Genomic DNA, 18,725 nt, shown 5'->3' with positions numbered 1-18,725 from the left:
TATGCTGGGGACAGGTGGAAGATCCCCTCCACTTAGTGTAAATGACTGATGGTTAAAAAGAGAGAAAAAAAATATATAAGAACTCACAAGAAATAGCCTTCCTCAGTAGGAAAGATGGCATAAGTCATATGCTTAAGATGAAAAGCTTACTAGCCTCAATCACCTGCTAATGTTTAATAAATCTCACTTGGATTCTAAACATTTGCTTGAAAAAAATGATTTCACAGGAATTTCTGATTTTCCAGAGAAAGCTTGTATGTGTAATTTTATTGATTCCATCTCTAAGGAACAGAATTGATGATGTTTTTCTGGCTGGTATTCTTGATGATATAGAGAGGAGTCGGAATACTGCTCCAAGGCAAGGCATCTGGATAGTCTCAAAATGTCAGGACGGTCCGGATACTGAAACAGGAAGGAAAAGACATTTTTATCAGTTAGGCAATTCACACACTTCCGTGTGAGTGAATTAAACATTTGATGTGTCTCAGTGAAAATCTGTGTTCCCAGACATTCCTCTGCCATCTTTGTGTATTAAGTTCCTTATGTATTAAGGTAGTATATAGCAATTTGTCCTTTCTGGTTCTCTCTTGTGTTTTCTCCAATCTTAAACCCACTCACAACACCCTGAATATAACTACCACTTAGAGTTTAGTTCTACATTAGAATCCTTTAAACAAAACAATATGAGTCTGTATGCCTGCCATAAAATATGAAAATAAATAATAACTTGTAATGCATTCCCGTTATTTGTCATGTTCTTTGTGGATGCTCTTCAAACATTATCTCATTTTATCTTCAACCTAAACAATAATGCTACTAGTTAGTTTTTCATATTATTTCCATTTTAGCTCTGATAGAAACTGAGACTTAGATTTATAAACTTGTTCTAGTCACACATCTAGCATGGGGATGGGATTCAAACTCAAATACAAATTATAAGATGATAGATAACTTGCCAAAGGGAACTGATAGTTTGGTAAGTTAAGGCCATGTCAAAGGTTTAATAGAGCTTTGGTGCAGAGATGGTTAAAGATTCTTAGAAGTAGATGATAAAGTTGGTACAGATTAATTCTAAGAAAACTTCATTCTTGGGAATATTGGAAATGTAACATTTATTTGGGAACTAATGCCAATGTGAAAAACCATCTTCTAAGAAATACAATGGTCAAAAAATATATGAAAAAGTGTTCAACATCTCTAGAAATTAAATAAATGCAAGTTAAAACTACACTGACATTCCACCTCACTCCACTCAAAATGGCAATTATAAAGAATCAAGTAACAATTAATGTTGGTGAGGATGTGGGGAAAAGCTTCACTCATACGTTGCTAGTGGGACTATAAATTGGTGCAACCAATCTGGAAAGCTGTATGGAGATTCCTTAAAAAACTTGGAATGGAAACACCACTTGATCCAGTTATCCCACTCCTCAGCTTAAACCCAAAGGACTTAAAATCAGCATACTACAGTGATGCAGCCACATCAATCAATTCACAATAACAAAGGTATGGCCCTTCAACAGATGAATGGATTAAAAAAGTGGTATATATACATAATGAATTATTACTCAGCCATGAAGCAAAATGAAATTATGGCATTTTCCTGTAAATGGATGGAACTGGAGAATATGCTAGGTGAAATAAGTCAGTCCCCCAAAAACAAAAAACAAAGATTGAATATTCTCTCTGATATGTGAATGCTGACCCATAACAAGGGAAGGTAGGGAGGGAAGTTCAGAAGTTCATGGGATTAGACAAAGGGGAATGAAAGGAAGGGAGGGGGATGAGAATAGGAAAGACAGTAGAATGAATCGGACATAACTTTCCTATGCACATATATGAATATACTACCAGTATGAATAAACTTCATATCATGTTCAACTACAAGAATGGGATCAAAATTGTAATGGGTTGTATCTCATGTATGTATAGTATGTCAAAGTACACTCTACTGTCATTTATCCATAAAAACAACAAATAAAAAATAAAAATAAATAAAATTTTAAAAAACCACCTTCTGATGGAAAAACAATTTTAGAAAAATTGATCTTCATGTCTTTTTGAAAATTTTCAATAGATACCCATATATGTGTGTGTGTGTAAATAATTATATATAGTTAAATTAGCAAATACTGTATTGTGTAAAGATGAAAGTAAAAATAACCTGTAATTCCACAACTTAGAGATAACCCTTGTTAATATTTTATTTAATCATTTTTTAGACATATGTATACTTTTTCTGTTGTTTTTGAAAATTTGGGATCATTTTGTGTATGCAAGTTTGTAATTTCTATTTTATGAGAATTATATAATTTTATCTAAAATTATGTTATGAGTATTTCCCACTGTAATAAAATCATTTTTCTTTTTCGTGGTGTTGGGGATTAAACTTGGGACTCACATATGCAAAGCAAGTTCTCTACCACCCAGTTACATATCTAGCTTGGCTTCATTAATTTCTAACATGTGGTTGGTATTTAAAGATTCTCTTAATATTAGACGTCTACAATGTTTCTAACTTTTGATACTACTGGTAGCAAGTAAACATGTAAACATATATGTGTGTTTACACATTTATTTCTGTATAATAGGCTTTTAGAAATAGAATTCCTGACACAAAGGATCTATTTTTAAAAAAGTTTCAAATTACAAATTATCTAATTGCTTTCCCCCAAAGAATATAACAATTAATATTCCTACAAGCAGTATATGAAAGTGACCATATCACCTTATCCTTACTAATACTGAAAAGTATAATTTTTATTCTTTGCTTATTAACAGGTTTTGTGTTACTTAAATATTCACATTCAGTGGAAGGACGTTTCTTAAAGAGCATTCAGGCCTGCTTAATGATTCACCTGTTGTCCAACACTGCCATCTGGTTTTGATATTTCTACGTTTGCCATCATTCTATTTAACCAGCTGCTGCTGCTGCTGCTAACATTTGATAACTGTTTGTTCCATAGCTCTTGAGCTCTTGAGAGGCAGTGTGGTTTCACAGAAAGTAAATCAACTTTGCTATCCAACAGATCTAATTGTGATTTCTGGCTCCCCTGGCTATTACCTGTATGACTTGGGCTAAACCATATTCTCTCTGAGGTTCAGCTTTTCTCCTAAGATAGTGACAGGGGACCAGTATGCCAGCATTGCTTGTGAATCACATGAGGTAATGCAGATAAGAGCATTAGGAAGGCAGCTGGAACTCTGAAGAAGCTATGTTCTTTCTCGCCTCAAGAATATGGTAAGATGAATATCTACTATAGTATTTTGTCAGAAATGCTATTTAAAGTTGAAAATCTCATGAGAAGAAGTTGTGGGGGGGGGTAGCAGAAAATACATAATGGAACAAGAAGGTGGGAGGCAGATGTAACTCTACCTAGCTGTCACATAAATGCAGGTGACAAAACTCATTCAATTAGGTGGTTGTGTTAAATGTTAGGGGTAGAAAATGGATTGACTTTTTGGTGGGTAGGGATTGAACTGGGGATTGAACAACCCAGGGACACTCAATAACTGAGCCACATCCTCAGCCCTATTTTGTATTTTTTTTAATTAAGAGAAAGGGTTTCATTGAGTTGCTTTGTGCCTCACTACTGAAGCTGGCTTTGAACTCGTGATCCTCCTGTCTCAGTCACCTTTCTCCTATGCTTTGGAGAAATTATAAGACTTAAACATTTAACATAGCATTTTGTACCCATCCCCTTATTATAATTTTTATTTGTGAAAAAGTCTTTGTAAACTGCAGAAAGAAATAACAATAATAGTAGTATTTTTCATGAAAAACTACTAGTATCTGTATATAAAATCATCCCAATGTAGTTCCTCTTACTCCTATAATGAAAGTTTTTGGGTATGTCCAGAACATTATGTATAGCCATTAATGATCAGCCTTAGATAGCCAAGCTGAGGCTTCAGTGACTCCATATTGTAGCTATGATTGTGTGACTCTGACGCTTTCTCTGGCAAAAGTGAACATTCTGATCTCTGTCTCTGATCACTCAGATGTATTGACATCAACGTCATTTGGCTTTAGCTGGATAGGAAACCCCAAGCAACTGTTCTTAGATTCTCACAATGTAATCTGAGATGTGCTATCTGCACAGACTGAACTGGTGATGGGAAACCAAGAGACATCAACTTTCTCCTCATCCTTTCACTTTTTCATTCTCTGTTAGAAAGTCCCCTACCATAAAAAGAAACTTAAAATCTACCTCTTTCCAGAACGAAGCAGTTCAAATCCTTCATTTATTTTTTCAAAAGGTAAAACATTCGTTATTAATGGATCCAGTGAAAACCTCTTAGCCATAAAATCAGCCACAAGTTTGGGAACAGAATCTTTACTCTTAAAACCTGAAAAGAAGACAATATCATTGTTAGAGTTAGTCGGAGTAAGCAGGAAAATTGGAGAGGAGACTTTCCAATGAAATTAAAATAAAAGTCTGTAAAAAGTCCTACATTCTGTGGACTGCTATTAGTGAAGTCAGACAATGAGCCCTTCAATACCCTTTTGTAGTGCTTTGACTTTTTTTTTTTTTAATCCTCCCAGATAAAGTAGGGTCCTTAGCTAGCTTTCGGGTGCCTATTAGCTCTACACTGAGAAATTACAATACAGATAAGTATGACCAAAGACAAAAAAGCAAAGTTTGCAATTGTCTAAATATGCAGTGAATATAGGCATAAATTATTGCTACACATTTCCTGTGTCCTACAAAGAATTTTTGTGCCTTATGTAACGAGTATGAAAAGAGCTGATGCTGAAAGGTTTATGGGGATACCAGAGTATTCTGTCTTGGGACTTTCTCTCTTCATTAGTTCCACATATAATTAGTTTGGAGCCTATAGATACAATAGAAATTTTAGTTCATTTTAAAAAATAAATGTTCAATGTAGTAACCGCATTGTTTTTCAAAACCTGACCTTGTCACTTGTAAAATGGAGGAAATTCTGAGGTTAATGAAAATTTAATTCTCAGGCTTAACAACTTACCACCAAAAACTCCTCCTTTCCAGATGCGTCCAGTCAATAGCAGCATAGGATTCATGGAGATGTTTTGGGAATCAGGAGGTACCCCGACGATGACGCTTACACCATATGAATCTTGACAACATAACAGGGCAGAAAGCTGAAATAAAAAAAAAATCAATATTTTGCATCCTTAAAGTAGATTCTCAGATAGATAGTACCTACTCATAATTCACAGGATATTGGAAGAAGGAAATTGTCTTTTGCTTCATTTCCCATTGTATCTAGGATAGTGTTGCTGCTTGGAGAAATACCCAGAAAGTTTTTTTTTTTCAGTGAAAGAATGGATGAATCATTTTGTATGTACTTCATTTTTCTTTATAAACTAATAAATAGGCAAATATCATTACACACATATGTAAAGTCTGGGTTTTCACAAAGTTTTTCACTGTTTGATCATCACATGATTCTCAGGCAATCTATGAATTCATTATTTGATTTTTTATTTATCTATTAAGTATGTATTTTGAACAGGTTTTTGATTGGTGAATAAGATATAATGATTATGTCATCAAAATCTGTCTCTTGTCCACTTAGTAATCTCTCTTTTTAGTAAATTCCAATTCTGTTGTCCATTTCTAAAATGGACATGCTTTACATGATGTTTGCCTCTCTCCAATGTATATGAGTTTTACTTTAAACAGAATATATTATTCTGGATATTCAAAAGACAGTCCAGGAAACTGTCCCCTCTAGTCATTTTTAAACATAGTCTGTAGTAAAAGAGTGTGTTAGAATTTCCAAAGATACACATTTTGATTTTGAAGAACGACATTCGGAAGACCAGATCTCCTCAGAGCATGTGCCTAAAAAGCATTTGGCATCTTCAAATAAAGCAAAAACCCAGTTCCATGAGGGAAAATAGAAGAAGGGCACAGTGAGAAAAGCTACAGCCTCGGAAAAAGTTGGTCTCTCTTTGAACCTCCATCATCTACGGCATATTATCCCAGGTCAAGTCTGCAAAGAACTTTACTCACAGGGCACAGATCCCAATTACCAATACCACTAGGTTTTCCTGGTGAACCTCAACAGTTGGGTCTTATTGGTCTCTGGTGACTTTTTCAGCAGAATTCTAGAGAGCTCTGGTTAGGTAAAATACAGCTAGAAATGTATTACACACAGGAATTGATATTTGGAATTATTTGAAAGTAATGTCATACATATTCCAAAGATGGTGTAAGAACTGCAAGCTTGTAGTGTTTCATATGCATATCACCAGCTGACATGTATTGAGAGTGACACTGTGATAAATATTTTACTTGCATTAGTTCATGTAACCCTTACAAAGCTATGAGACATGTCTCTCAAATTTGTGGAGTGGCAAAAATCTGTTGATTTTTTTTAAAGTATTCACTTCAATATATACATGCTGATGCTCTCTATGTACCAGGCACTGTACTGTTTCTGTGATAAAATAAAATGATGTGTGAAGGCAGTAAGTTTCCTTAGGACATATTTTCTGTTGGTAAAATAATAGTTGGCCCCAAATTGCTCTTTTCTCCTTTTAACTAGCTAATGATATTTGAAAAAAATTCAGAATTAATTAAAACAAAAAAGTTTATTAAACCATATTTGTTAAGAATGTGGAGGAAAATCAAATTTGCCAAGTTAAAAAAATTGTATTATGTATATATTTACTTGTTGAAGTTTTGTGTTTTTTTACTGAAAACCAATAAAGCTACCAACAGCTTGTTTAGTTTTTGAAATATAACTCAGGTGACAGTAACTGGAGGGCTGACCTACTAGGAATATACTGATTCTTGCAGTAAATAAGTATATTAGTGGTTTTTCCAGATAGTACAGAATAGGAAAGCATAAGTCAAATCAAGGGAAAATTATTTTTGATCCTGTGCTGAATAAGACAGAGACACATAGAGGGTGCCTGAGGCTGTGGCAGGGGAAAGAGTGCCTGTCGTATGCCCCACTCTCCATCCATAGATTGAGAGCTTCCAGCCTGGCTGGACTGTCCCCCCACCCCTGAATAAGGATTCCTTTCTTCCTTTAACTACAGGGTTTGGACCCAGGACCAACCCAATAAGTACCTTTTGGAGTGGGATGTTCAGAATGATAATAATAGTCTTATTTCTATTAGTCCTACCATAGAGATGGCAATATAAATGAGATACTTACTAAGGCCTGACCCTCTTCTAAGTTGTTGAAATGTACTGACTCACATTAAAACATGCAAACGGACATGTTTTACAGGTGAGGATGCTGAGACACAGAGCTTGAGCCACTTGCTCAAGGACCCTTAGCTGGTGGGCCATTGAATGGCCTCCTGAATTGAATGATGCTCTATGAACTAGCAGGAACACTGCCACTGGATGCCTCACTTCTTCTATTCTGATTGAGAAATGGGGGCTCATCTCTTCTTCTGGATCGATGTAACAGAACCTTCCATCTATAGTGGATGTCCAGAGCAGATCTACTGATATTCCTAATGGAAACTCTGAATAGCCATTTGGATTTGAATCTTAGGCTCAGAAGGACAATCACTAGAGTAGAGTGTTGATATTTGAACAAGCTAGAAATCCTAGCACAAAGATTAGTAAGATTAAATTCCTTATGGGCAGGAATTTAATTTAATAGATATTAGAAACACTGAATCACTTTCAGACACATATACTTTTCCTGCTAAGTACCAGAAAATATTCTGTAAAGATAAAAAAGGACAAGAAAACCAATAAAGTGAATTTGTAATGGCTCAATTAAAAAATGAACCCTTTCCCTTATTAAAAGAGAAATCTTACTTGAGACAGGTTTGATTAGCTGAAAAAATGAAGGATTTCTCATAGCAATAAATTAAGTAATCCAAGTAATAAAAAGAAGATGGAAATCACTATTCCAAAAGCATATTGTTATATAATATTTATTTTCTGCTCCATACTCTAGATTGCAAAAGTGAAAAGCTCAAGGCGTGTGAGGGTACGTACCATGGTGTCCAGCCGACCAATGACTTCAAAGGAAAAGTCCACACCTCCGTCACTCAGTTCCTTCAACACCTCCTCAATGGGCTTGTTGTAGTCTTGAGGGTTGATGCACTCAGTGGCACCCACTTCTTTGGCTTTTGCAAATTTGTCTTTGTTGATGTCCACTCCAATGATCCTGGATGCTCCAGCTGCTTTACAGCCCATGATAACAGACAGGCCAACTCCTCCCAGGCCAAACACAGCACAGGTGGAACCTTGGGTGACCTGTTTTTGAAAATGCAAAAATGGATTACACAATCATCGCAGTGCCCAAGCTGTATAAATTGCAGCCTTGGATGCTCCCAGGAGCTGTTCAGACTGTATCCAAACTGCTGTCAAAATCTCTTTTGGTTACTCATGCTTCATATTTAAACAGGGTGAGGAGTCGGGTGGCTTTTCAGCTTTGCTACACAGTGGATACACCTAGAGAGCTTAAAAATATCACAATGTCACAGTCCATACAAATTCATTCAGAATCTCTATAGGTGAAATGCCATCCCCAGTCACTTCAATGGGGAGCCAAGGCTGAGAGCCATTGAACTGGATGATCTTTAAGCTACAAAGGTCAGTGCCTCTAATCATTTTTTTTTTCTTTTGAGTTGTGATAGACACAATACCTTTGTTTTATTTATTTATTTATATTTGGTGCTGAGAATCGAACACAGTGCCTCATGCATGCTAGGCAAGCACTCTACCACTGAGCTACAACCACAGCCCCCAATGACTCAAATCTTGAAGAAGCTCTCAATGGCTCATTGATAGTCAGCTTCAGTACATTATACATATACACAAGCAATTTAGTGGGGGTAGGGAGTAAGGGATGAAAAAAGTAGACAAGGTCACTCCAGGAGACCAAGAAGTAATCCAATCAAGCTACCAATAAGCAACCCCTTCCCTGGTCCATTAACACACAACCAATAATCACAACCAGTATGAAGAGAGCAGAAATTAGATGTGAAGCATTTAAGAGTTATTCTCGGCTTAAAGCAAAGCATAAACAACAGATGAAATTCAGCTGACATCTTTAAGATAAAATAGGTTGTGACTAATGTGATATTTGTGTATCTTCATTCCTGAATTAACAAGTAAGCACAGAGGGGCTGGGGTTGTGGCTCAGTGGAAAGATTGCTTATTTAGTATGTGTGAGGCAGGGGGCTCAATTCTCAGCATTGCATATAAAAAACAAACAAATAAAAAACCAAAGGTTCGTAGACAACAACAACAAAGGAAAAAAAAAGAAGAAGAAAATTAAAACAACAAAAAAATGCACAGAACAATAATGAACCATAAAGTTGGACTGTATTTGAATAATGAATGAAGTCCATTTTTGTGAGTATCCTCTGTGTGTGTGTGTGTGTGTGTGTGTTCATGGCAGGGGAGAAGTGCAGCAGTGAAATCCCATAATGGGTGGAAATAACACATTGCTAAAGCTTCATTGCATTTCTCTTTGGATCTGCAGAGTGGGTGGTCCCCAGTTTGAAAGACATCAGATGAGGCTTTGGAATATATTATTGATCCTAATCCTGGGAGTAAGGTATCCATGGTTTTTGGCTCCTCAAAGGCAAACACTTCATTTTATTTGCTTTGACTGCTTTAGAACCCAGTAGAACCTATTGGCCTGATGTGTGTATAGTTACTCTCTAATTGTAGAATGAATAAGTGACGCCCCAGTCATAAAAGTTAGTAGTCCCACAAAGAAAGAAATATAAGATAATAATTATTGAAAATGAAATATTTGGTTTTTCTTAACTTATTCTTAACTTAGTATCAACAGCATTTTCATCTGTGATAAACAGGTAAATTTTCTAAGACATGGTCTCAAAGTTTTCCGGGGACTATTTTTCTATTAATAATCAACACTACAAACACCCATAAATTAAACACTTTATATATATATCAGTGTTGAATCCATTGAAAGAGAAATTAGGAAAACTACACCATTCACAATAGCCTCAAAAAAAATTGGGGAAACAAATTAACAAAACAGGTAAAGAACTCTACAATAAAAACTACAGAACACTAAAGAAAGAAATTGAAGAGGACCTTAGAAGATGAAAAACCTGCCATGCTCTTGAGTAGGCAGAATTAACATTGTTAAAATGACCATACTACCATAAGCATTATACAGATTTAATGCAATTTCTATTAAATTTCTTTTTTGTGTGTGTGGTGTTGGGGATTTAACCCGTGGCCTTATGCATCCAAGGCAAGTACTCTACCAATTGAGCTATATCCCCAGCCTACAATTTCTATTAAAATCCTAATAATATTCTTCATAGAAATAGAAAAAGCAATCATTAAATTCATTTGGAAAAATAAGAGGTCCAGAATAGCCAAAGCAATCCTTAGCAAGAAAAGTGAAGCAGGAGGCATCACAATACCAGACCTTAAACTGTATTACAGAGCCACACTAACAAAAACAGCATGGTATTGGCACCAAAGCAGATACATAGACCAATGGTGCAGAACAGAGGACACAGATAACGGATAAATCCGTTATCTCATACTAGACAAAGGTGCCAAAAAAATTCATTGGAAAAAAGATAGCTTCTTCAACAAATAGTATGGAGAAAACTGGAAATCCATATGTAACAAAATGAAATTCAACCCCTATCTCTCACCTTGCACAACACTCAATTCAAAGTAGATCAAAGGCACTAGAACAGAGACCCTATAATAGAAGAAAAAATAGGCCCAAATCTTCACCAGGTTGCCTTAAGAACTAACTTCCTTAATAAGACTCCTAAAGCACAACAAGTAAAATCAAGAAACAATAAATGGGATGGTTTCAAACTAAAAAGCTTCTCAGCAAAGGAAACAATCAATAATGTGAAGAGAGAGCTTATAGAATGGGAGAAAATCTCATGCACTTCAGAAAAAAGCATTAATCTCCGGGATATATAAAGAACTCAAAAAACTTAACACCAAAAAACAAACAAACAAACAAACAAAAAAAACATATAACCCAATCAATAAGTGGGCTAAAGAACTGAACAAACACTTCACAGAAAAAACACAATTGATCAACAAATATGTAAAACAATGTTCAACATCTCTAGCAATTAGAGAAATGCGAAACTACGCTGAGATTCCATCTCACTCCAGTCAGAATGGCAATGATCAAGAATACAAGCAACAATGAATGTTGGAAAGGTACACTCATACATTGCTGGTGGGACTGCAAATTGGTGCGGCCATTATGGAAAGCAGTATGGAGATTCCTTAGAAAACTTGGAATGGAACCACCATTTGACCCAGCTATCCCACTCTTGAAATTATACACAAAGGACTTAAAATGCAGCATACTATACAGACACAACTACATCAATGTTTATAAAGCAGTTCAATTCACTATAGCCAAATTATGGAACCAACTTAGATGCCCTTCAACAGATGAATGGATAAAGAAAAGGTGGTATATATACATAATGGAATATTACTCAGCCTTAAAGAAGAATGAAATGATGGCACTTGCTGGTAAATGGATGGAACTAGAGACTATCATGCTAGGTGAAATAAGCCAAACCCTAAAAACCAAAGGGCAAATGTTTTCTCTGATATGCAGATACTAACTCAAAATAAGGGGTCATGCTAAGGAAAAATAGAGGTACTTTGGATTAGGCAGAGGGGAGTGAAGGGAGGGGAGGGGTTTGGGGGTAGGAAGGTCAGTAGAATGAATGGGACATTATTACCCTATGTACTTATATGATTACATGACTCATGTGATTCTACAACATATATACCCAGAAGTATGAGAAGTTGTGCTCCATTTACGTACGACGTGTCAAAATGCATTCTACTGTCATGTATAACTAATTAGAACAAATAAATAATTTTAAAAATTAATAATACATACAAAATCAACACTATGAATCCATGAAAATAATCTCTGTTTCCTATGAGAAATTGATCCCTTTTTGGTCCTTACTGTCTTAATGTTAACGGGTTTCGTTGGCCACTGTCAATACTACCTTGGCAACTTTGACTGCTGAGCCATAACCAGTTGTAAATCCACAGCCGATGAGGCAAACTTTCTCCAGCGGGGACGCTGCATCAATTTTGACCACCGCCATCTCATCCACCACCGTGTACTGGCAGAAGGTGCTGGTGTGGATGAAGTGGTTGATTGGCTTCCCCCTGCAGGTGAACCTGCTGGTGCCATCTGTCAAGGTCCCCCGGGGTTGTTGTAAACTGATCAGTGGAACACACAGACACACAAGGGACATGAAACAGGAGCAAACAAATGTGCAACAACTTTGTTAGCTCTGCAAGGAGAGTATAAGAGACCTACCAGCTTTTCAAACAGACATTGCCTTCTGGGTGTTTACAAACTTTGCATTTTCCACACTGGGGATTAAAGAGGGGGATGACTTTATCACCTGGAGGGGAAAAACAATTTTTTCTTAAATTTCTGTCCAGGAATTAATAAAGCAAGAACTTAACCTTACATGAAACAATGTGTATCTTTTAAAAGGCTACAAGAAATAGCATTCAATCAGCCATGCCTTTCCTCTTTTGGGTTTAAGATGTATATGAAGATTCCCAAAGAAGAAAAATGAATGTAGAAAATAACATGGATTTTAAAAACTATTTCCACTACATTCATAGCTAATGTTTATGGCACACCCTGAATTTTCCTGGGGACTTAACACACATCATCCCATTTAATCCTTACTTAATTAAACCTGAAATATTCCTGCTGTCAGTATATATATAAATTTCAGTTGCAATTAAACATAATTGTTTTTAATCATCTATACTACCTATCCAACCAGACAAGAAAAACGGTTGGCCCATTACATTTTATAGACAAACTTTATGTGGAGATGATGGCATGATAATTTTCTGTTTATTTATCATTTAACTCCAAAAGCATGTTAATACAAAATAAAGATAAAACAAATATTAAAAATAAAATAATTAGCCATTTGTAACCAGTCACCTTTAACTTGGAGTAAAGATAATAAAAATGATATGGTTTATGACCGATGCCTTCCGCCCTTTCTTTGGTTTCCTTCCATCTAGTGTGTTTTATTTGTTCTGTGTTTGAGAAGGAAGGCCATACTGGAAAAGGAAGATCGTGTTGACTCAGTCCTAGGCTCACAGCCCCAGTTTGTGAACTTAGCACAGAAGTAACGGTTTCCATAGCTGATCTAGAGTCTCAGGATCTAGACTTGGGTTTTTTCCCCTTGGCCCATTTGTAGTTCTAAAATGGAAGGTATGAAGTCATGACTCCACTCTGGCAGGCTCTGTGTCTCTTTGGATGCTCAGATACCCCAGCCACTAACCTGGTGCCTGGTATTTAGTAGCTACTCAATAAAGAGTTGTTGAAGGAGAAAATACAAGATCATCGGACTGTGCCTTGCCTGCGTCAGACCAGGGAGAAAGGGAAGGAGGGAACCTCTCTAGCCCACCTCATCTGTGAGCTTGCGCCAGTTTTATGGCACTTATTGCTTCTTTTTTCTCATCTGGTTTGGATGATCTTGGGATCTTGAACTAAAGCACGTTCCTGGAATGTGCATGCTGTACCTGGTTTTACTGAAGTCACCCCTTCTCCAATGCTCTCTACGATGCCAGCTGCCTCATGGCCTAAAATCACAGGAAGAGGCCAATGTAAGTTTCCACTGACCACATGGTCATCTGAGCGGCAGATTCCTGTGGCCACCATCTACAAATCAAAGGTCCAGTGATTAGGTCCAGAGAAGATCATGACTCTCAGAAGGACATAACATATCCACATGTGTGAAATTCTGCTTCTGAAAAGTTTTTAAGTCTTGCTAATTGTCCCCCTTCTCTCCAAATGCAGAAGATTGTTTGTCCTCAGGATTGTTCAAAACCCTTTTCTACCTTCCTTTCCTGAATTAAATAATTTAGAACAATTGATCCTGAAATATTGTGGAACACGATATACAAGAATGCATGCTTTTCTGGAAGGAAAAATTGCAGATTATCACCAAGAAAATATTTAAGGTTAATTGATTTTGATACCTTGTATATAACCCCTTGAATTTCTCCATGGATGCATAAATTCTTTTTTGTTTTGCTGGGATTATACTGTACATGCTCTTTGGTTACTTTTCAAAAAATGAACAATATATTTATAGCTTAACTTAGCAATAATTGTAACACATTATATGAACAACAATATAAAAAGTGCCTGTTAATGGATTTTTTTTGGTTGTTTCTATTTTGAATAGTCTCTGAATTTTTTTTTTTTCATAGACGGTATCAGGGATTAAACTCAGGGGTACTCAGCCACTGAGCCACACCCCCAGCCTTATTTTATATTTTATTAGAGACAAGGCCTCACTGGGTTGCCTAGTGCCTCCTGGTTGCTGAGGCTGGTTTTGAACAGGTGATCCTCCTCTTAGCCTCCTGAGCTGCTGGGATTACAGGTGTGCACCACCATACCCGGCTCTGAAAAATTTTTAACCTAAAATTAAATATAAGTTAAAAAAATTCACCTTAATACGAACTTCATGGGCCTTAGGGGGTGCAACTTCCACCTCTTCAATAGAAAAGGGTTTCTTTCGCTCCCAAAGCACAGCTGCTTTGCATTTTATTACCTGGAAAATCAAACAGAAAGATGATACTCTCGAAATAAGGAATTAGTTCTTCTCACTTTTGTCAAACATCCGTTCCCCCCTTCACCTACTATGTCACAAAGTGCTCCATAGAAACAAATAGGTATGGTTTACAAAAACATTTAAAAAAAACTTTCAAAAATGTGTGAAGCATTATCACAGGAGAGAGAATCATAATTAACTGTAAGACACAGTTTTTTAGGCCATCCTTACAGATATCCTAATGTCCTGAAATCGGTTGTTTGCCTGCGACTTGTTGACTTGTACATGAAGTTCTGATCATTATTTTTCTCACTTGCTCAATTTCTGCTAAAGTCCACAGGATCTGACTTTATAATAATTTCATATTTCTCTTGCCACATATGATGCCTTTTTTTCCCCAAATGGCCTCTTCTCCTCCTCTAATTTCCTTTTTCCCGTGGTCAATGGCAAAACAAATATGAGGGTACTTGAAAATAATATACTAGTTGTAGGTGGGATCTGATTATTGGGTGTCTATGATGTGGCAGGCACATGGTGGTCTGTGCAGGTTTTACCATCTTTAAACCTGCCAAGGTTGCTACCAGGAAAGTATTATTGGATTATTGCCTTGTTTTGTATTTGAAAAGATTGAAGCTAATTGACTTAGTGATTGAGTAAGTTTTCCAAAGCTACAAAGTTGGCTGTTAAGAAAATTAAGATCAATCCAACTTTATCTTCAAAGTGGAGTGAAAAGAAAACAAACAAAAAGCTAGATAACAATAGTAATAGGAGTGACTAAAATACATTGACTTATTTCAATGTGTCAGATGCAATTCTAAATGTCAATAGTACAAATTTATTAAATCCTCAACTACCTTATGAGGTTGATGTTGTTTTTAGCACCATTTAGCATTTGAGGAAAACAAAATGCAGTGTAAACATACATGAAAGGTTTTCAAAGAGTGAAGTATTGGCATTCCACCCGAAAGGATAGATTGCTTATTATCATTTTCATTGATATGATTTGTTTACAATTTTTCTCTATAAATTTCCTATTTTTTTCAGCCAAGTTTTGACAAACTTAAATTTTTCTTTTTCCCAAGAACTTTTCTTTTTGAAATATTGTAAATACAAATGAAAAACCACAAGATGAAATCAGAACACTGGCAAATGTCAAGTGGTCCCACTGTGATCAGTATGGGGTTGCAGTGCCACACAGTGTATAGAGAACCCTCAGAATCTGTAAAGAGACTTACCATAGTGAGGTATTGTACGGTGCAAGCCACTCTTCAAACAATAAACACATTGGAAACAGTTGTACAGGCTTTTGCAATTGAGCCATTAAACAGTATGAATTAGATATATTGAATGACTACATGTATTTCTCTGTACCTCAATCAGAATTTGCATGTTGATGCTGTCTTTCTGAACATTGATGATTCTAATGCTTTGAGAGCAATATGCCTTTTGTCAGAGATTTTGACAGGCTTAAAAGGAAATTTCAGTTTTCTGAATCAAATTCCTCTCATAAAACTTTAGTCAAACTTGACTTCCCCGTGTTTGTAAGAAGAATAAGATTACAAAGGATATCATTTAAATTATGGTTTCTCAATATAAAAATAACCTTTGATGACAGACATTTCCAATGTTCGGTAGATTTGACAATTAGTTACAAGAGACTTGGAATTAACTATCACTTTATTGCAAATTTATTTAAGTAGGAAATAAAGATATTAATAGACTCATTCTACACATTCTACACATTGTTGAAGTTATTTAGGAATAGTTTATTTTCATTGTAGTTCAGTAAGTATCATATATCGTAATATACATTGCATATTGCACTAATATATATTATTTCTAGTTTAATTAATTTTAGATTATTCATCAAAAACTGTATCCTTTTACATGTTATGCTAATAAGAGCATATGTCCAATAGTAAATCTTTTTTGCTTACTTTGCCTGCTGTGCTCATGTTATTTCTGTCTTCTCTGCGGTCCAGGAGACTGAAGAATACCAGCAGACGTCTTCCCTGCACCAGTACATACAGCCTCTGGGTTGCAAGGGTATTTTGTTTGCTTGAGTGCCAGTGGATTCTGCACGTGATCTGGGTTTTTAAGCCACGCCTATCAGCTTATACTCAGAACAAGTTAGAAAGCAAAGGACACTGACCTGTAATGCAAAATAGACCTCGATTTTGTAATGTGCCCACTGTACATAACATTTTGTTTCCATTAGGTTAAATATTTTCTTACACACTCCCTCCCCTCATTCCATGTGTCCCCTCTCTCAGTCCCACTCAGGTCAGAGTTCTCTTTTCCCTTGTCTGCCCCAGACTCCAACTTTGAATCTTCCTGCTGCAGTTAGGGAGGAGAGGAGTAACTCAGCAGGGAAATGAAGCAGGACAGGCAGAGCCAAGGGCCAGAGGATCGTCTCTGATACAAGTTGCTCCTTCTGTTTTTAGCAGAGAAGCAGACACACAGTCAGCCACAGCAAAGCTGCTCACTGTCCCTAGCATTTCTGTTGCATACAACACCCACCAGCATTGACTGACAACCTCCCTGTGTCAGGCACTAAGCTGGGTCTGGGGGCAAAGTGATGAGTCAGAGATGGCCTCTGCCCATGCTAAGGGGCAGTTTGGGGCAGTAATTTGGGCCTTTGGCCTGTTCCTTCCTAGATATGTGAGCTAGGACTTAATATGTTATTATTCTTTGCCGTGGCTTTCTTGTCTGTAGGGTGAGAATGGATAACAGCACCACTTCTAGAACTATGGTAAATAAATGAAAAAATTATGCAAAGCAACTGTCATGGAGGCTGGCAGGTGGGAGAACACTCAATAAGTACTATCTACAATCATTACCCATAAAGGGAAGCTCGGGGTATATTGAGGGAGAAAGGCAAACAGGTAAACCATTACCTGGCTTATCAAGGGAAGAGCATCCTCACTGGAAGACGCAGAGGGAGCTTTTAGAAAGCAGACATTTGAGTTAGAGACTAAAGATTGATCATTTTGGCTAATTGACAAAAAATAAAAAAAAAATTCACTTGGACATTTCTGTTGTCTTTTGTTCAATGCTATGAGTTCAAGTAAGAGAATATGAGTTTGATTTTTTTAAATCAAATATCAAGTCTTTTACCAATACCCAGAGACCACAGTGCATATATCTGCTTAATTATATGTAGTCTGTCAACACATATACATAAACATAAGCTGTATATTTTTCTAGAGTTGTCAAAGGAACAATGATGTTGACTGTGTACAACTTTAATTATGCAGGTGCAAAGAGTCAACTAGGGGTACACAAAAGGTAAGAAAGCTCTGTGTCTCACTGTGATCAGATGATCAATGAACAGACATTAATTGTAGAGAATGGCCATCAATCTTCTCTCTCACCACACATCTTCATGTCCACTTGCTCCAAACTTGAAAGACTCCAGTTGGCTTTTTACAGAGTAATGGACAGACCACAGAATGGATTCAGATGTTATTTGAATTCTTAATAAATTGTTAGTTACTCTGTGAGGCATAAATTTACAGGAACCCAATGGCCAACTATTGTGTTTCCAGAACTCTATTTGGAGTTTTTCATACATTATCATAGATATTTATAACCTTTATAATACATTACAAGGAAGTTATGATTATGATTCTCATTTTACAGGTAAGAGAAGAGAGGCTCAGAGATTCCAGGTCTCTAAATGTCCTTTTTAAGATTAGCCTCAAGAACAGAACTGTATGCTGGGTGGTGTTCCTGAGAGAATTATTGAAGGAATATAATATGAAATCACACAGATTTTAAAGGATAATAAGTGGGGGGTATATCTTGAACAACTGGACTAATTGTGCAATGAGAGGCTAATTGACTCTCTCTACCTTCTTTCTCTCTCTGAATGAACTAAGACCCCAATTTTTCTGTCTTTTCAAGTAGAGTTCCTCTATCATTCAGGTGGGTCAGGTGGTCAGGCTAGATCTTATGAGAAAACATGTTCACCTGTCCAAGCCCAAAGAATGATCTAAGATACATAAGGAGCAGAAAAAAGTGAGGCTTTACTTTAATGACAGTCTAGCAAGATCAGGTGCCTGGTGGCCAGAGACCCCCAGACTGGGTACAACCACTGTTTTATCTCCTAGAGCACAAGATTCCTCCCCAGTTCCTCATTGGCTGAGTACTGTGGGGTGCACAATCT

At 36.5% G+C, this 18,725-nt stretch overlaps 1 protein-coding gene across 1 annotated transcript; it reads right to left on the bottom strand.

Annotated features, from left to right (window-relative positions):
* Positions 1–248: 248 nt before the first annotated feature.
* Positions 249–16,564, bottom strand: LOC143405830 (alcohol dehydrogenase E chain). The gene is made up of 9 exons (XM_076864144.1): positions 16,495–16,564; positions 14,456–14,557; positions 13,521–13,659; positions 12,283–12,370; positions 11,963–12,182; positions 7,956–8,216; positions 4,987–5,122; positions 4,212–4,350; positions 249–402 (listed from the first exon to the last, which is right to left on the bottom strand). Exons 1-9 carry the CDS (start codon positions 16,510–16,512, stop codon positions 378–380), a joined length of 1,128 nt encoding a protein of 375 aa, XP_076720259.1. The 5' UTR covers positions 16,513–16,564; the 3' UTR covers positions 249–377.
* Between the last annotated feature and the right edge of the window lie 2,161 nt (positions 16,565–18,725).

This window comes from Callospermophilus lateralis, chromosome 8 (assembly GCF_048772815.1).
Source record: "Callospermophilus lateralis isolate mCalLat2 chromosome 8, mCalLat2.hap1, whole genome shotgun sequence".
Taxonomy (NCBI): domain Eukaryota; kingdom Metazoa; phylum Chordata; class Mammalia; order Rodentia; family Sciuridae; genus Callospermophilus; species Callospermophilus lateralis.
This window is presented reverse-complemented; position numbering and strand designations above follow the sequence as displayed.

Bases quoted from the DNA above. Each gene is read 5' to 3' on its own strand.
- LOC143405830 (XM_076864144.1), bottom strand. The intron at 12,371-13,520 runs GTACAGCATGCA...TTTCCCCTCCAG, and splicing joins GGTGACTTCAGTAAAACCAG to GTGATAAAGTCATCCCCCTC. The intron at 403-4,211 runs GTAGATTTTAAG...TTCCTGTTTCAG, and splicing joins CTGCTTCGTTCTGGAAAGAG to TATCCGGACCGTCCTGACAT.